This window comes from Athene noctua, chromosome 2 (assembly GCF_965140245.1).
Source record: "Athene noctua chromosome 2, bAthNoc1.hap1.1, whole genome shotgun sequence".
NCBI classification, from domain to species: domain Eukaryota; kingdom Metazoa; phylum Chordata; class Aves; order Strigiformes; family Strigidae; genus Athene; species Athene noctua.
The window spans coordinates 122258400-122274203 of NC_134038.1; the positions used below are offsets into that span (position 1 = coordinate 122258400).

Consider the following 15804-nt stretch of genomic DNA (forward strand, 5'->3'; position numbering starts at 1 on the left):
TCAGTGCTTTCTGTTTAAGAACTGTAGGGCTGATGAGGAGTTTAGTATTTATGAGTGTTTACTTGTAAACTGCATAGGAAAATAGCTACCTTGCGGCAAGTTCAAGTACTTCAATTATTTATGGTAACATAAACTGTTTTCCATCTTGCAAACGTGACCCTTTTGCTTTGAGACTTGCACTGGAAGTCTCAGTTACCATTTTCTGCCTCAGACTTGAAAATACGTTCTTTTTGATACAAAGCAAGCTCTCTCATCTTCAGTTCAAGAAACAGTATGTTATTCATTTAAATAAATTTTATCTGCTGTCTTTTCTGTCTGATGGCTATGAGATGGTACCTCAACTAACTGGAGTGTGTTTTAAAAGCATTCTCCATAAATATTTCTTGTAGAAACATGACACTTTAAAGTGAAACATTGCTGCAAGGCAGAGCACCAAAATACTAGGCATTTGATCTCTGAAGTGAATTCTATTTCACCTCATGTTGCTATTCTAAGATAAACATTACTGATAACAGGTATATATTACTGTACTTTCATTATTACTATTATTTGCATTACTGTAGCTCCCAGATGCCCTTGGCATGTTCAAAGGCCTCACTGATCTGTGTGTGCTGTATAAACTCCTCAGGAATACCACCTCTTCACCAGCTTACCAGGTGAATAGAAGACAGAAAAGACAACAGGATAGCTGCAGAAATATAAGGGAACAAAAAGAAATTGGAAGACTATAGTCTCTCCAGCCAGAGGAGCAATAAACAGATCTTAAGACCACAGGCATGCTCTGAGTAGGCAATGTGACAGAAAGAGCAGGAGGGAGACCAAAGCAGTGGCTTTGTGGATGTCTGGAGAGGATGCCTTCCAAGTGCATTAGACGGCTGCCCAAGAGAGAGTGTGAAGGCACTTGTCTGAAAATTAAAGACATGTAGAATGAAAGTTGCCATTATTCACCAAGTGGAAGCAGATGGCACTTGGTACTGAACAAGAAATGAAAAGTAGCATTGAAGTGGGCTTGGAGGAGCCCTCATAATGAAGACAAGTAGTTTATATTTAATGAGATGGAAATGATACGGCTAGAGGACATTGAAAAAAATGCATGTGAAATAGCCTGCTTGTCAAGTAGGAGGATGATCTTTGTTACTTCATTTGAATGTGTAAGAGCAAACAAGATTGCCTGTGTCAACTGCCGAGAAAAGACCATTACAGCAGTTGCTATTAAAAAGTTGATGAATTAGCTGACTGTATTTTCACTACATGGTGGAAAAGAAAAGGCTACATGACAGGGATGTTATGCAGAAGAAGTCTGAAGTCTACACTGGATGCAGAGCCCCGAACCACTTTAAGAAAAGGACCAGGTTATGGACTTAAGTAGAAAGATAGAGCTTTGTCCCTAGTGATTGAAAAAAAAACAACCAAAAAACAACACCACAAAAAGAAAAGGGGAGGGCATGTGATGGCCTAATGAAGGGGAACATAAGCTAGGTGGAAACTAATGTTCCATGAGACTACATTAAAAGAGAAGACCAAGATTTTAGTCTGAACAGAAGAGGCAGGATTCATGTTATCCAACTACAGACATTCATAGGGAAGACATCAACAGCTAGGTTCTCTGGCATGTATCATTTATCAGACAATTTTATAGGATTAATCACAACCAGCTCAAAATGTGGATGTAAAAAAAAATCTCCATTTAGTCAGATTAATCCCAGCCTAAAGCAGAGACAGAAAAATAAATGGGAGAGTCACCCAGGTAGTTGATAATTCAACTAACCAACAGGGATAAGATGATGGAGATGGGTATAGACAAGAAAAATGAAGGAGGACAAAGCCTTAAAAAAAACACAACAGAAAATCAGTATTTGAGAAAGGACCTCTCAAATGATACCTGAAAGGAGAGGAGAGAGACATAAGAAATCAGGAAAGAACAGCCATTGAAACAAAGGGAGATCAAAGTTTCAAGAAGAAAACATTAAAAGTACATGAGAGATCTGAGAGAAAAAGGGTGTTCACAAAAGCTGGCCATTTGGTGACTTTGATAATTGCAACGGAACAGTAGGGAACAAACGACAAGTTGGAGTTAGAAGAATAAAACCCCAGACAGGTTGGAAATGGGTCTAGGACAGAATTAGAAAACTTCAGCCAACAGTTGTAGTGACTACTCAGTGCAAGAGAGAAAGGTGATGGGGTGGGAAATGGAAGTGTATGTTGTGTTCATGGACAGTTTCATTGGGAGGCACAGAAACATGCTTGCAATGTAAGAGTAGTTAAGTTAATAAAAAGACAAAGCAAGGGATGCAAGGCACAGAGGAACATGAGACAGCCTCTGAGAAAGATGGTGAGCTTAAAGAGTTGGCGGAAACACCTGTGTTTAAGACAAGGGAGAAAGAAGATCATTGAAGGAAGACATAGCAAGCAAAGGAGAGAAAAATACTTCATCTGTTCTCTGAGGGGAGGCACTGGCCGGATCTTGTAAAGAGTAAGGAACAGAAATGAAGAAATTGTTGTGGAAATCATTCAAAGATGGTGAAAATGCAGATGGTAATGCATGCTTTGGACTCCATAAGCTGGAATTGCTGAGGTTTTCTTAGTGAGAAGGGTGGCAGAACTGAAGGAGGGAATTTTGTTATGGAGAAAGTCGGCTGGTTCATGGGATTTCCTGTAGAAATGCTCTACAATACAAGCATAGGAACAGAGGAAGCAGATGTTGGGACTGAGCCAGGCCTGAAGTTGGCAGAGTAACGCCTGCAATGGGAGCAAGGGAAAAAAAGGTGGAGTGGTATTAAGTTAATCAACAATCACATTCTCGGGGGCAGGGAGGAGATGAAGTCATAAACTGTTGGTCTGAAACTCAAGGGAAGATGGAGGGATAAAGTGAGAGAGAAGGAGTCGATGGGCCAGATGGCGGTTGGCAATAATGCACTTGGCAACAGAGACATAGTAATCCCTATCTTGATTTAATCAGTTGATCCAATCTTGTGAATAGACTGTTTGATGTATAAGAAACTGAAGTACATGATAAATGATGATGATGCAAAAAATCAGATGGGTCTTAACATAGGCATTACAGTGGCCAAACAGGGGTGTGGGAGTCTGCAAAGCAAGGAAGATAAAAAAACAGAAACTGAAATCCAAGAGGTTGGCTAATGACAAGACAATGGATAGACAGCCTGAGGAAAGCAAGACAGAGGTGAGAAAATGGAGTGTGGTGCTGTTCAAAGGCTAAGAGAAATGGGGGGGGATTGGAAATGGCAAGGCTAAAAAAGCTCCAACTTGCTCTTTTAACTACAATGTGATATGGAGAAGCACCTAAGCCACAGGATCTCCAGAAGAAATAAGGCAGCAAAGGACAGTACATTTCTCTTGATTTCACATCATTTTCCTGCACTAGCGATAGACTGGCAGAAAGGAAAACACCTTTTCTGCTTTCTCCTTCATCTTCTTATACTCCTCTGTCCATTCTTTTCATCACATAACTTCTTATGAAAAGGATGGCACAAAGGCCCACCATGTTTCACAGTATCACATAATCATTCAGGTTGGAAAAGACCCTTGGGATCATCGAGTCCAACCATCAGCCCTACTCTACAAGTTCTCCCCTACACCATATCCCCCAACATCTCATCTAAACGACCCTTAAACACATGCAGGGATGGTGACCCCACCACCTCCCTGGGCAGCCTATTCCACTGTCCGACCACTCTTTCTGTGAAAAATGCTTTCCTAATATCCAGTCTGAACCTCCTCTGTTGCAGTTTAAAGCCATTCCCTCTTGTTCTGTCACTAATTACCTGTGAGAAGAGACCAGCACCAGCCTCTCTACAATGTCCTTTCAGGTAGCTGTAGAGAGTGATGATTTTTCCCCTCAGCCTTCTCCAAACTAAACAGTCCCAGCTCCTTCAATCTCTCCTCACAGGATTTATTCTCCAGGCCCTTCACCAGCTTCGTTGCCCTCCTCTGCACTCGCTCCAGCACCTCAATATCTCTCTTGTATTAAGGTGCCCAAAACTGGACACAATACTCCAGGTGTGGCCTCACCTGTGCAGAGTACAGGGGGATATCACCTCCCTACTTCTGCTGGCCACACTATTTCTAATACAAGCCAGGATGCCGTTGGCTTTCTTGGCCACCTGGGCACACTGCCAGCTCATGTTCATCTGCTTGTCAATTAGAACCCCCAGACCCTTTTCTCCTTGCAGTTTTACAGAGCGCAACATGTCTGAGGTATGCCTGAGAACTTTGTTGCTGCACGATTTAGGACTTTTCAGGGACCCTGACAGCCTGGTCCTTCTGCTCAAAGAGCACAGACATCAGGACTGAAGGAACATAGTTAATTAAGCAGCTGCACTCCCATAGAATAAAGGATAGAAAGGTACACCCAGATGTTAGCCAGATCATTTATTGACCAAGCTCTGAATTCATAAAGGCAAGTGACTGCATTATTTGCTGCATCCTAACATGAAACAGGAAGGTGGTGGGGTTGCTGCAGCAAGGGTCACCAATGCCACAGATCTTTGGCAGTGTTAGATGCTGCATAATTGGCACTGTTGTGAGGACATTGGTGACATTCATATTTGTAACTTCAGGCTCACAAGGATCAGGCTTTGTGCTACCAGCAAAGAAAAAAGAAGTTTCTCTGTAAATGTTTATTTCATGTTCTGTATTTTAAATATTTATGTCTCAGTTAAAATTCAATAAAATATTAAATATGTGAACCTGCCTGTATTATATGAATATTTGAACAAGGTAAGTCATTTATCAATGGCTTGTGCAACAGATATTGCACCTACAGCTGAAGGCAGTGTCAGACCAGACCTCCCATATTACTCAGATACCACTGAACATGCCTTATGTGTCATAAAGCGTATCTGTCAGATATTTATCAACTCTACTCCTTTTTATTCTGTGAGTGCACTACAAAACTACCCCCCCAAACCCAACAGCTGTAATTCCATGTTTACTTACCTCACATCACACAATTCGTAGTATATGTTTCTGCTCTCATCCTTGATGTAAATGGCCACACTGGGTGATTCCAGCATTTTCATCGTCAGCTGCTGGGGGAAGGCACTTACAAAAAGGGCACGAATTGTGTCTGTGCTTGTGATTTCATTCGGCATCCTCAACTGCTTTGTTTCATCTCCATACTGAAGATATAAAACACCTACAAGCAAAATATAATAGCAAGTTACATATTCTCAAGTGCACAATAATGATTTGGGCTTCAAAGTCCATGTGGAACCCAGACAAGCCCATAATGAGAAGAGAAAAACCAACTCGCACTCCTTACTCATAAAGCACATACAACATTTTCCTTTTCAACACACTACTGGGACAGAACATAGAACAGTGATATGGTTGTGCTTTGATAAATATGCTTGCCCCAGTACTGCACTTTGCTGAGAAGTCTTTCACTGTTCTCACAGTGAAAAAGTGTTTTGTGATGTTCAGAGGGAACCTCACGTTTCAGTTGGTGCCCATTGTCTCTGGTCCTGTCACTGGGCATCACTGAAAAGAGCCTGGCTCTTGTCTTCTTTGTACCCTCTCTTCAGGTACTTTTATACACTGATGAGATCCCTCCCCTTGAGCCTTCTCTTCTCTAGGCTGAAAAATCCTAACTCTCTCAGCCTTTCCTCATAACTTGTTAGAGCATCTCTGCTAAGGGCCTTGTGGCCCTTTGTTGGACTCTCCAGTATGTCCATGTCTCTCTTGTACCAAGGAGCCCAGAACTGGACACAGCACTCCAGGATCACCTCCCCGGACCTGCTGGCAATACTTTGTCTAATGTAGCCCAGGACACCATTGGCCTTCTTTGCCGCAAGGCACTCTGCTGGTTCACATTCAGCTTGGTGTCCACCATGATCCCCAGATCCTTTTCTGACAAGCTGCTTTCCAGCACAGTGGCCCCCAAGATATATTGGTGCATCCACTCTGAAGACATTTAGCAGCCCAGAAGGAGATGGAGGAGAAAAAAATGTAGAAAAGACAGTAGAAATACCACTGAAATTTGTATTTTTACCAGCTGCCTGAGAGGCACTGCCACAACCTAAATGCCTTGTAAATGGCTCAAAAGCTATCCAGCCATTGGAAAGTATTTGTAAAAGGAAAACAGTATCGGATCTGCTCAAGAATTAGTGATTACAGAAACATCTACACTGAATTCACTGCAGCTCGTGTAGATACACAATCAAGGTAGTTTTACACCACCCAGTTTTGATGTTGCTAGTGACACAACAGTAGAAAGGCAGTCTTAGGCTGAACTAAGTGCTAAAGCCTTCATTAGATTTTTCAGGCAGACTTTGGGGCCTGAGCAGATTCTGTGTCACCATGTCTTTGCATTTACCTATGACCAACACGGGTAGGCTAAGACTAGGCAGAGTATTTTACACAAACTGAATTCACCACAATAACTGCAGTGTAGGTGCACCATCTATTGTTCTCCCATGGCTAATATAAACAGGAGGGTTGGGAACACAAGGTCCTCAACGCAGCTACCATCAGTCATCACCAAATCTCAGCAAATCACAAAACTTAGTTGGTAACTCAATGATTCTCACTTGGAAGTCATCAACAATGGAACGGCCAATTTATGGTATGGGATACAGACACTGAGCAAAAGCAATGGGGAAAGCTAAGGTCCTAGAACGCAAAGACATTTAATGAAAAGAAGGCATTTTATTCTAAGAGCAGCCCTCTTCCCTCTTAATCTTTAGTACTTTTGTCCCTATGTTGTCCATAACTGCTATAGAGGAATAAACACACACATAGATGTTCCTACTATCAGTGTGTAGATAACTGTGCTTGCACTTAGGGAAGGAAGATGTTAATTTTTCTGAATACTAAACAGACTACTCAGCATTACCTAACCATTATTTAGTATTAGGCTGCTTGTATAAAATGGAGCTTTTAACATAATTTTCCTAATATTATCAAGAGTTGACACTTTTTCTTTCATTAAGATTGCAATCAGACCCTTTATGAATCCTACTACAAACTTCCATTTTCCTTTGGCTGGAAAAATGTAACTTGTTTTCTTTCAAAGACTGAAGAAAACTTTCCTAAGAATTTTATTTTTAATGTAAAAATTTAATGAGTTATTAAACTATTCTTCTTTTCATTTTGAGACATCATTTATGTTCTTCTAAGTAAAACCGCTTTTTAGTGTTCATTCATGTATTCCATGCAGCTAAACATTCTTTAGAATTCAGAAACTAACTATATTTGTAAAAAAATGTAAGTACATGTTTGTAATGATTGCATTTATTTCACTGTTCCAAGACATGTAAAAACATATTCATTTTTGATGACAGCTTTCAGTTCTTCAGAAGAACATAAGGAACCTTCTGTATTTTGGCATTTGAAACTTCCTTGGATTAAATGGCAAAAAAATATTTTTTGGCTAAAAATACATACTTTGCATATCAGCTTTGCAGTTGTGTGTGACACTATTTTCTGCCCAGTTTAAAAGTGCAGAATGCAGAGAATGCCGAATATCGATCTAGTGAAACCATTAACACAAAAGAAATGGTAGAGTTAAAAAATCTTCCTTATACGCAAGTCTAAATCATTTCAGAACAAGTCTTGAATCTGTGTGTCCTCCAACACTCCCACAAAATATTGATCCAAAACAAAATTACAGTTGTCTTTGGGTCCTGGATTTTCAAAGCAAATATGCAAAAGATCATGCCTTAAAATAGACAGCTTTAACATACAACTCAGAGAAATGTTTTGGCCACAAACTCACTGTAAGGGGAAAAGACATTTTCAAAGGCACAATACATTCTTTTTTCCTTACTCTCCCTTAGATCACATGCCCTTAAAACAAACTACTGCCTTTCCTTTTGAGTTGTCTGATCCATATCATGATATAGCAATGCTTTAAGGCATTTCCTATTTGACAAAACTAACTGCTCACTTCTAAAAAACCCGTTTCAGCATGACAGAATAAAGAGACTGAAAATCCATTACTTTAACTCATTGACATTATTTTTCTCCTACACATTGCCCAGCTGAAACTCTGAACACCAGTAATACCCACAGGCCCAACTTCATGGAAGCTGCTGGAGCTCTGAGGTTTGTTTTACCTTTAGCTAAAAAATTACTCCCATGGAGAATTAAAGCAAGGAGAAATAGAATATAACTCAGGTATGGTTTTTGTTAGGGCATAGCACATATGCCAGCAAAGCCCCTGGAAAGAAAGTTAAACATAACAGATGTTAATTTCTGCATGTACCCTGAAGTCCCCCTTGCACTTATGGTTCTGTTACAATGGATTTACCTGAAACTTGAAGATTGGGCCAAGTTTTATATAACACAAACGAAACAGGACTGCGAAATGCCCTGCTACTCTATGCAGACAGGTATGAAGACCAGTGTGAATGAGGAAACTGCATGATGCAACTGTTTTGAAAGTGCAAGTCAGACAACACTGTGGCTACCACTTCTAGGTACTCCCAGATACTGCCAGCCCTGGGCTTTCCTACAGCTACAAGGCAAGTTGCGATGTTAAGCTTTCCCCTTCACCATGCTGGTATAACTTAATTTCAGAAATACCTCTGGAATTTCTGATCATTCTTCACCCTATGAGCAAGAGGCCACAGCATTAAACACAGGCATTAGGAGAAAACATTTATGTGTCAGCCAGTCCTCAGAAACTTAAACCTCTTTACAAATTGCTTCACAACATTTCTGTCAACAGAAAGGTATGTTTTATAGTAGGGGAAATTAAACACCCAAGAGGTGAAAGGACATGTTCAAAGAAAGGTTTACAAGCATAAAACCCAAATCTGATGATGATCATGTGAACACACCACATGATTACCCTTTCCTTCCCTGCATACAGAGTTCTTTCAAAACCAAAAGACTTTCTGCTCCCCCTTTACCAAGGGTCAGTGACACAAGGACTTAGAAAATATTCCATTATTTCTCTCAGGGATGGTCTACATGAAACACAACACAGTGCAATGAAAGATGCACTGTTAACCTGATTTGCGTAAGCAATGCCTCCTGCACAAGCTGAACCCACCAGTGCTGGGTTTACAGAGTGCTTGGAGTCACCACCCTGCCCAGCTAGCACAAACTTGAAGACTGCCCATGCTGCGGCTGCAGCTCATACAGACACATCAGATGCATGGCAAGGTGCTCAGATACTGCCGCTGGGTTGTAAAACCCACTTGGCTGCTGAGGACATGTCCACATGGCATAACGGTGAACCATACCTGAACTGACAGGGTCTAGTCTGGCTTTTAGAGCAGGGAGCTGCATAACCAAAAGGGCTCAGCACTGTACCCGTACTGGTAAGATCGTAACTCCTTAGTTATAACTGATAAAGGTTTACTCCTTATGACAAAAGCTAATGTTATGCAGGCAGCATGACACCACTTAGCTCTCATTTCTCAGCACCTCCATCTAATACATGGTGCTGACCGAACCTTGACTAAGTGCCACATTATCATGGTTGTATTGCTAACAATGATCTCAGTGCTGGGCAGCTTAGATGCTTAGAAGAGCTTTAATCACATCTCACTTTTATTTACAGAACAGGAATTAGCCTTATAAACTGGTTATTTAAGAGAGAAAAACATGAAGCACACAACAGCAAAGAAAAGTTAAATGCCTGATAAATCAAGAACTAGTTAACAAGCATGATTGAGTAATCATCTGTGGCCTTTACAAATATCAGTTAATTCTCTCACACAATACATTTTTAAATGGAAAAATACTGGTACTCACATAATCCTCTCCTCATAATGAAGAAGAGAAAACTGAGGCAGAGGAGTTAAATAACTCCATAGTGTTATGAAATAAAATACAATAGAATCTTAAACTGGAGTTCATGAGTTTCTTTCCTGTGAAGCTACAGGGCACTCCCTGTGTAGGTAAGACATCTTGCAAATTTCTGCACTGAGAAACCTTACTGAGATTTGGCAACACCTTAATCCATGAGCTCCCGACTGAAGAGGAGTATTAACTGATGATAATATCTGTATTTGGCTGATGTTGGATGCTTGGGTGCTGGAACAGTGAAACCCTCCCACAGAGCCAGAAATCAATGGTGTGAACAACACACTGCCGCTCTCTTCTGACCCAGCCACACTACATATCCTCTGGAAATTTCACGTCCAGTTTGAAAATTTCAAGTAATTTTTGAATCCAAAAATTGAAATTTTTTGGTTGGACTACAGCAGTCAAAACCTGGACACATTGGTTGCTCTGGAATTTCTTTAAATCAAAAGCTGCAACGCTAAGTATAACTAAAACAGGGAGACAATACGTATAGGAGGCCTTCAGACCTTGTTGGGCGAATAATAACATCAAAAAAGCATATTAGAAATCAGTACAGGATATATAAGGAATGGAAAATTAGATGAACTAGCAAAGACAGCTGTATCTTAAGGTGAAGAAATATGGAGTACATGGTGAGGAAAAGCAGTGAGAACAGCCAGAAATCAAGGTGAGCTATGTTTTGTAAAGTGAATTAAATAACACAATGCAGTTAAAGGTTGGCAAAGTTGTCGTTAGATTTGTTTCACTCTTTACCTAATCATCAGTTAACCATATTTTTTTGAGATGATGGACAATCTTCGTCTTTTCATGCTGGTTTAGCTTGATCTTCCATCATATGCCCACTGAGTCATTGGCGCTGCATTTTCCCTCATGCTGAAGTCAGCGGCAATGTCAACAAGCAAAAGTGAAAAAATGCACCCTTGTTTCTTTCTCATATTTATGTTGAATCATTAGCTGAGACTTGTATCCATTTTAAAAACTAAGGATAAAGTCTTCATGACTTGTTGGGACACTTCAGGACAATCCAGAGGGGATCACAATAAAAATTGCCAGGCATTTCCTCAAAATCCAGTGTACAATTTTTTTTTTTGTGTTACAAAAATGTCAAGATCCTTCCAATTTTTATGCGATTTTTATTTGACAAAACTGCAATATATAAGACTGTGAGGGTGGCATAGGCCCATGTTGTTCTCCACTCTCTCCCCTATTTCCCTGCCTCCAGCTATCAGATAAACAGAGATAACACACAGTTCATCCTTATCACCAAATTTTGCAAAAGTTATGCAGACACAAGTTTATTACAGTAACAGCTCTTGTAGTGTGGAATAAATTCCTCAATATGCAGTTCTTACTTTCCACACCCTCAAGACTTGACTCTCCTATTTCACCACACATATTTTCAACTAGTCTGAGGTCATTGCCATGGTCCTTATGGTATTTCTAGCCTGAAGCTCTCATACTAGCTTCCATTAGCTACTCCCTGCTGATAATCTGTCCTCCACACTCAAAAAATGTCTATAAATATCCGTAGCTGTCTTCAAGTACTAAGAGAATCAAAAAGTAGATCTTTTAATGAAATAAAAACAATTATTTATTTCATATAATTTTCTTCCAGAACAGCCTGAAGAGCTTTGCTCAAGGTATTAAGTTGTTTGATAACAATTTCAATGAAAGCAGGAACTGTTTAATTTAGTCCAGTACCACTTCTTACTGCTATTTCATCTTTTTCTGCTGTTTAGAATGGCTTGCTGTAATTCTGCAATAGATTTGTACCTAATGAAAAAACACATGGAAAATTCAGTAGTCACATAAAATTTCTACCGAAATGTTATGAGAAATAAAGATTTCTAACTGTCACTCAAATACTGTCACTTTTCTACAAAAGGATACTTTTAGATGGCTAAGAAGAAAAAGCAAAAACCAAAAAGAAAACCAACAACTTTTTTTACCTAAAGAAAAACTGGCATTTGTCCTATCTGATTGCAGATAAAATCTGTGAAATAGCCTATTGCCAAAAGACAACATACACCTATGTCAGCAAGTTCATCAAGTGTAGACAGTTACTTCTATTATCTAGATGGAACTAACTAGAGAGTCTGAGGGAACATTTCAGTTTAACCCAGTTTCCCAGGTGGAAGACAATGTGCTGGCAGGACGACTTTTGGACAATAATTGCATCTATACCCTTGCTCTTGCCAGAATAGCCCAACTGACCAGCAAGATGACTTTTTCATATCCCTAACTGACAAAACAATGCCAATAAGCCTGGAAGAACACAAAAATCCTATGATACTTAATGACAAAATATATATATATAAAAAAATGACAACTGAACAACGCAGTAAGATGAACTAGAAATGTCATATGTACCAGAGCTGTTTTTCAGAGGGCCCACAGGCTCTGCCATGCTGCATTTACTCCAGTTCAAATTCACCATTTTAGCGTAGTAAAATCAGAGAACTACACACGAGCAGGCACAAGACATGCCCACACAGGCTCTTGCAGCTGTGCTGCTTTTGCCCGCCAGAAGCTGAGCCCCTGACCTCTGAAGAAGCCAGTAAGCCATGGCCAGCCGGCTTCCAGCCAAAGCTACCAAGCTAACTAGTACAATTCCAGAGGATGTGTGTTTGCCAAAGACTACGTGGACATATTAAGCATTTATGGATACTGTAAGCAAGTATTTTATATAGGGGCAATTTTGTTTAACTTTTAAAGGAGCAATAGCAAAAGAGACAGGAAAACATCCATTAATTTCTTAGAATACATCTTCTTCCTCTTGAATAAACACAAAGAGAAAGAAAGAGATCCTATCCAATAGTATTTCCTTCCTATATCAATCAGCTCTATCAAACACATGTTACTTGAGCGGTGACTATTTTTATAAACGCTGTTTTTTAGTAGTAAACCATGTAGAAGTGATGCGTTCAAGGGCAGAATGTGACCATTTTAATATTCCATGGCTGTGGAGCATTGAAGTCATGTAGGCCATGCATGACTGTAGTTTTGTTCCATCTGCCAAATTTTCTGTATTTACTGTAGGAATTCTCTTCAATATTTCTGAAGTTATGTCATTCCTAAAAAGTTCACTACTGTCAGTAGCAAGTTTAGGGGTTAAGCCATTCAGCTTGTAAGAGCACCACTGGTTAGAGCATCACACCAGAAATTCACTGACCTGGGCTCTAACAAGCAGCCTGACTTTTTGTTAAGTCATTAAGGCCTACATTAAATAGGATCTTGGACCCAAGACCTTAGTTAGCATGGTTAAGGAGAAGAATGCCAAAAGGCCATTTTCTGAACTCACTCCAGTTTGTCATTATGTCTTCTGTACTGGGGAGCCAAAACTGGACATAATACTCCACGTTCAGCCTCACAAATGCTGAGAAGAGGGGAATAATCCCTTCCCTCAACCTGCTGGCTAAACTTTTCCTGCAGCCAGCTATGCAGTTTTTAATGTTGCAAGGACACACTGCTAACGCATAGTTACCTTGCTGTCAGATCCTAAGTGCTTTCTGCAAAGCTGCTCCCAAGCCAGTCTGTCCCTGTCTACATTGTCACACACAGGGCTATTATGTCCCTGCTGAAAGACTGCGTTTGCCTCTAGAGCTTTGTGAAGTTCCTGCTAGTCCATTCCTCTGGCTCACTGGGGGTCCCAGTGAGTGGCCAACTGACCCTCCAGCATATTAAAAGCTCTCACAAACTTAGTGTGAGGCTTGGTCCTGCTGATTGTTCATTCCATCCCAACAGCCCGGCTGCTGATGTTAAAAACTACTGGCCCCAGAGTCCACCCCTGATGCAGACCACTGAAAACCAGCTCCCAGTCAGACTTTAAAGCATTAAGCCCTACTAACCTTGAAGGCCACCCGTATCTGCCCCATGTGGCTACAAGGAGGCTACGAGAGATATGTGAAAGGCCTTGTTAAAGCCAAGACAAACAACATCCACTGCTCTGTCCTCAGACCCACAGATGGTCTATTCATCACAGAAGGTAACTGGGTAGAAGCAATGGTACCAAGTGCCTTACATTTATGAAAGAGCTGAGTAGTTAAAAAGTTTATTCAGAAGGGCTCCCATCTTGAGAGTTGCTCAGACCATTGGCCTTACTGTCCCAAGAGAGAACCCTAATCAGCAGGCTATCTGCAAGCCTCTGATGCAGTGATTATCCTCTTATCCTGTTTAAATCAGGCCACTCTGTGGCCAAAAATGCAAGATAGAGAGAAAATAAGAACAAAACCAAGAGACAGCCTTATATACCACAGAGATGACAGTATATCCCTTTGAGAACAGAAACCTGAACTCAGGCCCAGCATAGTAACTATGCATTAGAATCATTACCTAAATATATAAACAGTATTGGGCGCAATGATTAAATCTAAGAGCTGTCCTCATTTAGGGACTTGCTCTCAGCACTGGCAGCAGATTTTAAATACACTGTGCTAACAGACAGGCTAGTGGTACGCTTCTCTGATTGGCCAAAATCTTGCACTTCTTGCAATGCATGGAATTGCAATACACTTTTTTCTTTGCATGCCCATGTGCAAATGGAAGGGTCTGGTGTTTGTGTGACTTACTGTATTAGAGATAGACTTACAAATTTTACCTAACATGAAAATTAGATCGAATTTGTCCAAGTGATAGCTCCTATGCCAGATACAACCCATGGCACAGCTCCATCTGGCTTCTTACCTTTCCTCTGAAGGGTAGTTTGGCCTGTGCAAGCTATTGCAGCTGCCAGATCCCTCTTCCAGCAGACATCAAATGCTGAAAGCCCAAACTGCTGTTGCTAAATCAGAATAAGAATAGTGGTAAGAGCAGGACGAAGACACTGCACCTTCTGTGTGGGCATGATTTGGCATAAAGAGGAAAGCCACTGCCTCCCTGACATAGCTTTATTCAGTTTGGACTCTAATTACCTCTCCCTTTACCTTCACCACTTTTCATTCTGCTTTATTCATCTTACAAGGTCCTGCAAGAGGAGTATCTTCTCACTATGTATATTACCCAACACAGTACGGTCCCGTTTTTAGTCAAGGTCTTTTAGTATTGCTACAGTGCAGATAAATGCTTTTAGAATACAATATTATTTAACAGATATAGCAGTGACAGATACAGACTTGCATAGTTAATGGTTTTATTCAGTACACTGCACATCATCTACTCCAGTATCACTGCAGTGAACCCACTGGATCCATGCTGATACAGCCTGTTGCAATGGAGTCAAATTCAGCTCCACTGTGACACAGCATTTAAGATACACTGCTTATCAGCTTTTTAGTGGCAGACAGAATGTGCTTCTGTTGAGACAGTATGTACTAAATAAGATCTTGCTTCTTGGAAGCATTTTTTTTTCAGGTACACACAAGACATTCTCTTATAGGAGGAAAAATCTGTTAAGTAAATAATAATAGAGTGCATGACTGCTAGCCTGGGAAGGCCCGTATTTCACCCTTTCATATAGCTGTCTTTCACAAATCACATAGGGACAATAAACGAAACAGAAAAAACTCTCGGCACTATGATATATCAGTATGATTGTTTACCTTCTTTTGATGCAAATATTTCAGGTAAGAACTGTGGGTTTTTTTCTTTCCAAGTTCAAAAATTTTAGCTATAATTTGAAGAAATATGAAAGAAGTCTAGAAAAGCTGGACAGCAAAACTGCTGTTACCTTATAATATTATAGTTTCCTAGGGTCTGTGTTTCAATTCAATAATTGGAACTAGTTGTTTCAGGCTGTTTTTTTCTATAGACTTGCTAGCCCACATTAATGTATCTGACCATGACAGCAAATATTTACATGACCTTTCTGCATGTTGGCTGCTTTGCACACACTGTAAAAAGACAAGATAGGGAAAATTTCTTTAAGATGACTGAATACATTAAAGCTATATTCAGCCATAACTTGAAATGCAGTTCCCAGGGAGTTCCTCTCCCATGAATTAAACTGAAGATCCTGCTGACTTCATTAGGCTTGAATCACGCCCTAAGGAATCAGAGAGGGCAGTGCCACTGCTAACAAATCACAGG

At 40.3% G+C, this 15804-nt stretch overlaps 1 protein-coding gene across 8 annotated transcripts in view; it reads right to left on the reverse strand.

The window, feature by feature from the left end:
• The window catches only part of KIAA1217 (KIAA1217 ortholog), a 183238-nt gene that overhangs the window by 76865 nt on the left and 90569 nt on the right, over positions 1-15804 (reverse strand). For all 8 annotated transcript variants that reach the window (XM_074900147.1, XM_074900145.1, XM_074900144.1 and 5 more), the window contains exon 4: positions 4960-5158. In XM_074900147.1, the coding sequence (XP_074756248.1) occupies positions 4960-5158 (199 nt within the window). The remainder of the gene's footprint in view (positions 1-4959; positions 5159-15804) is intronic.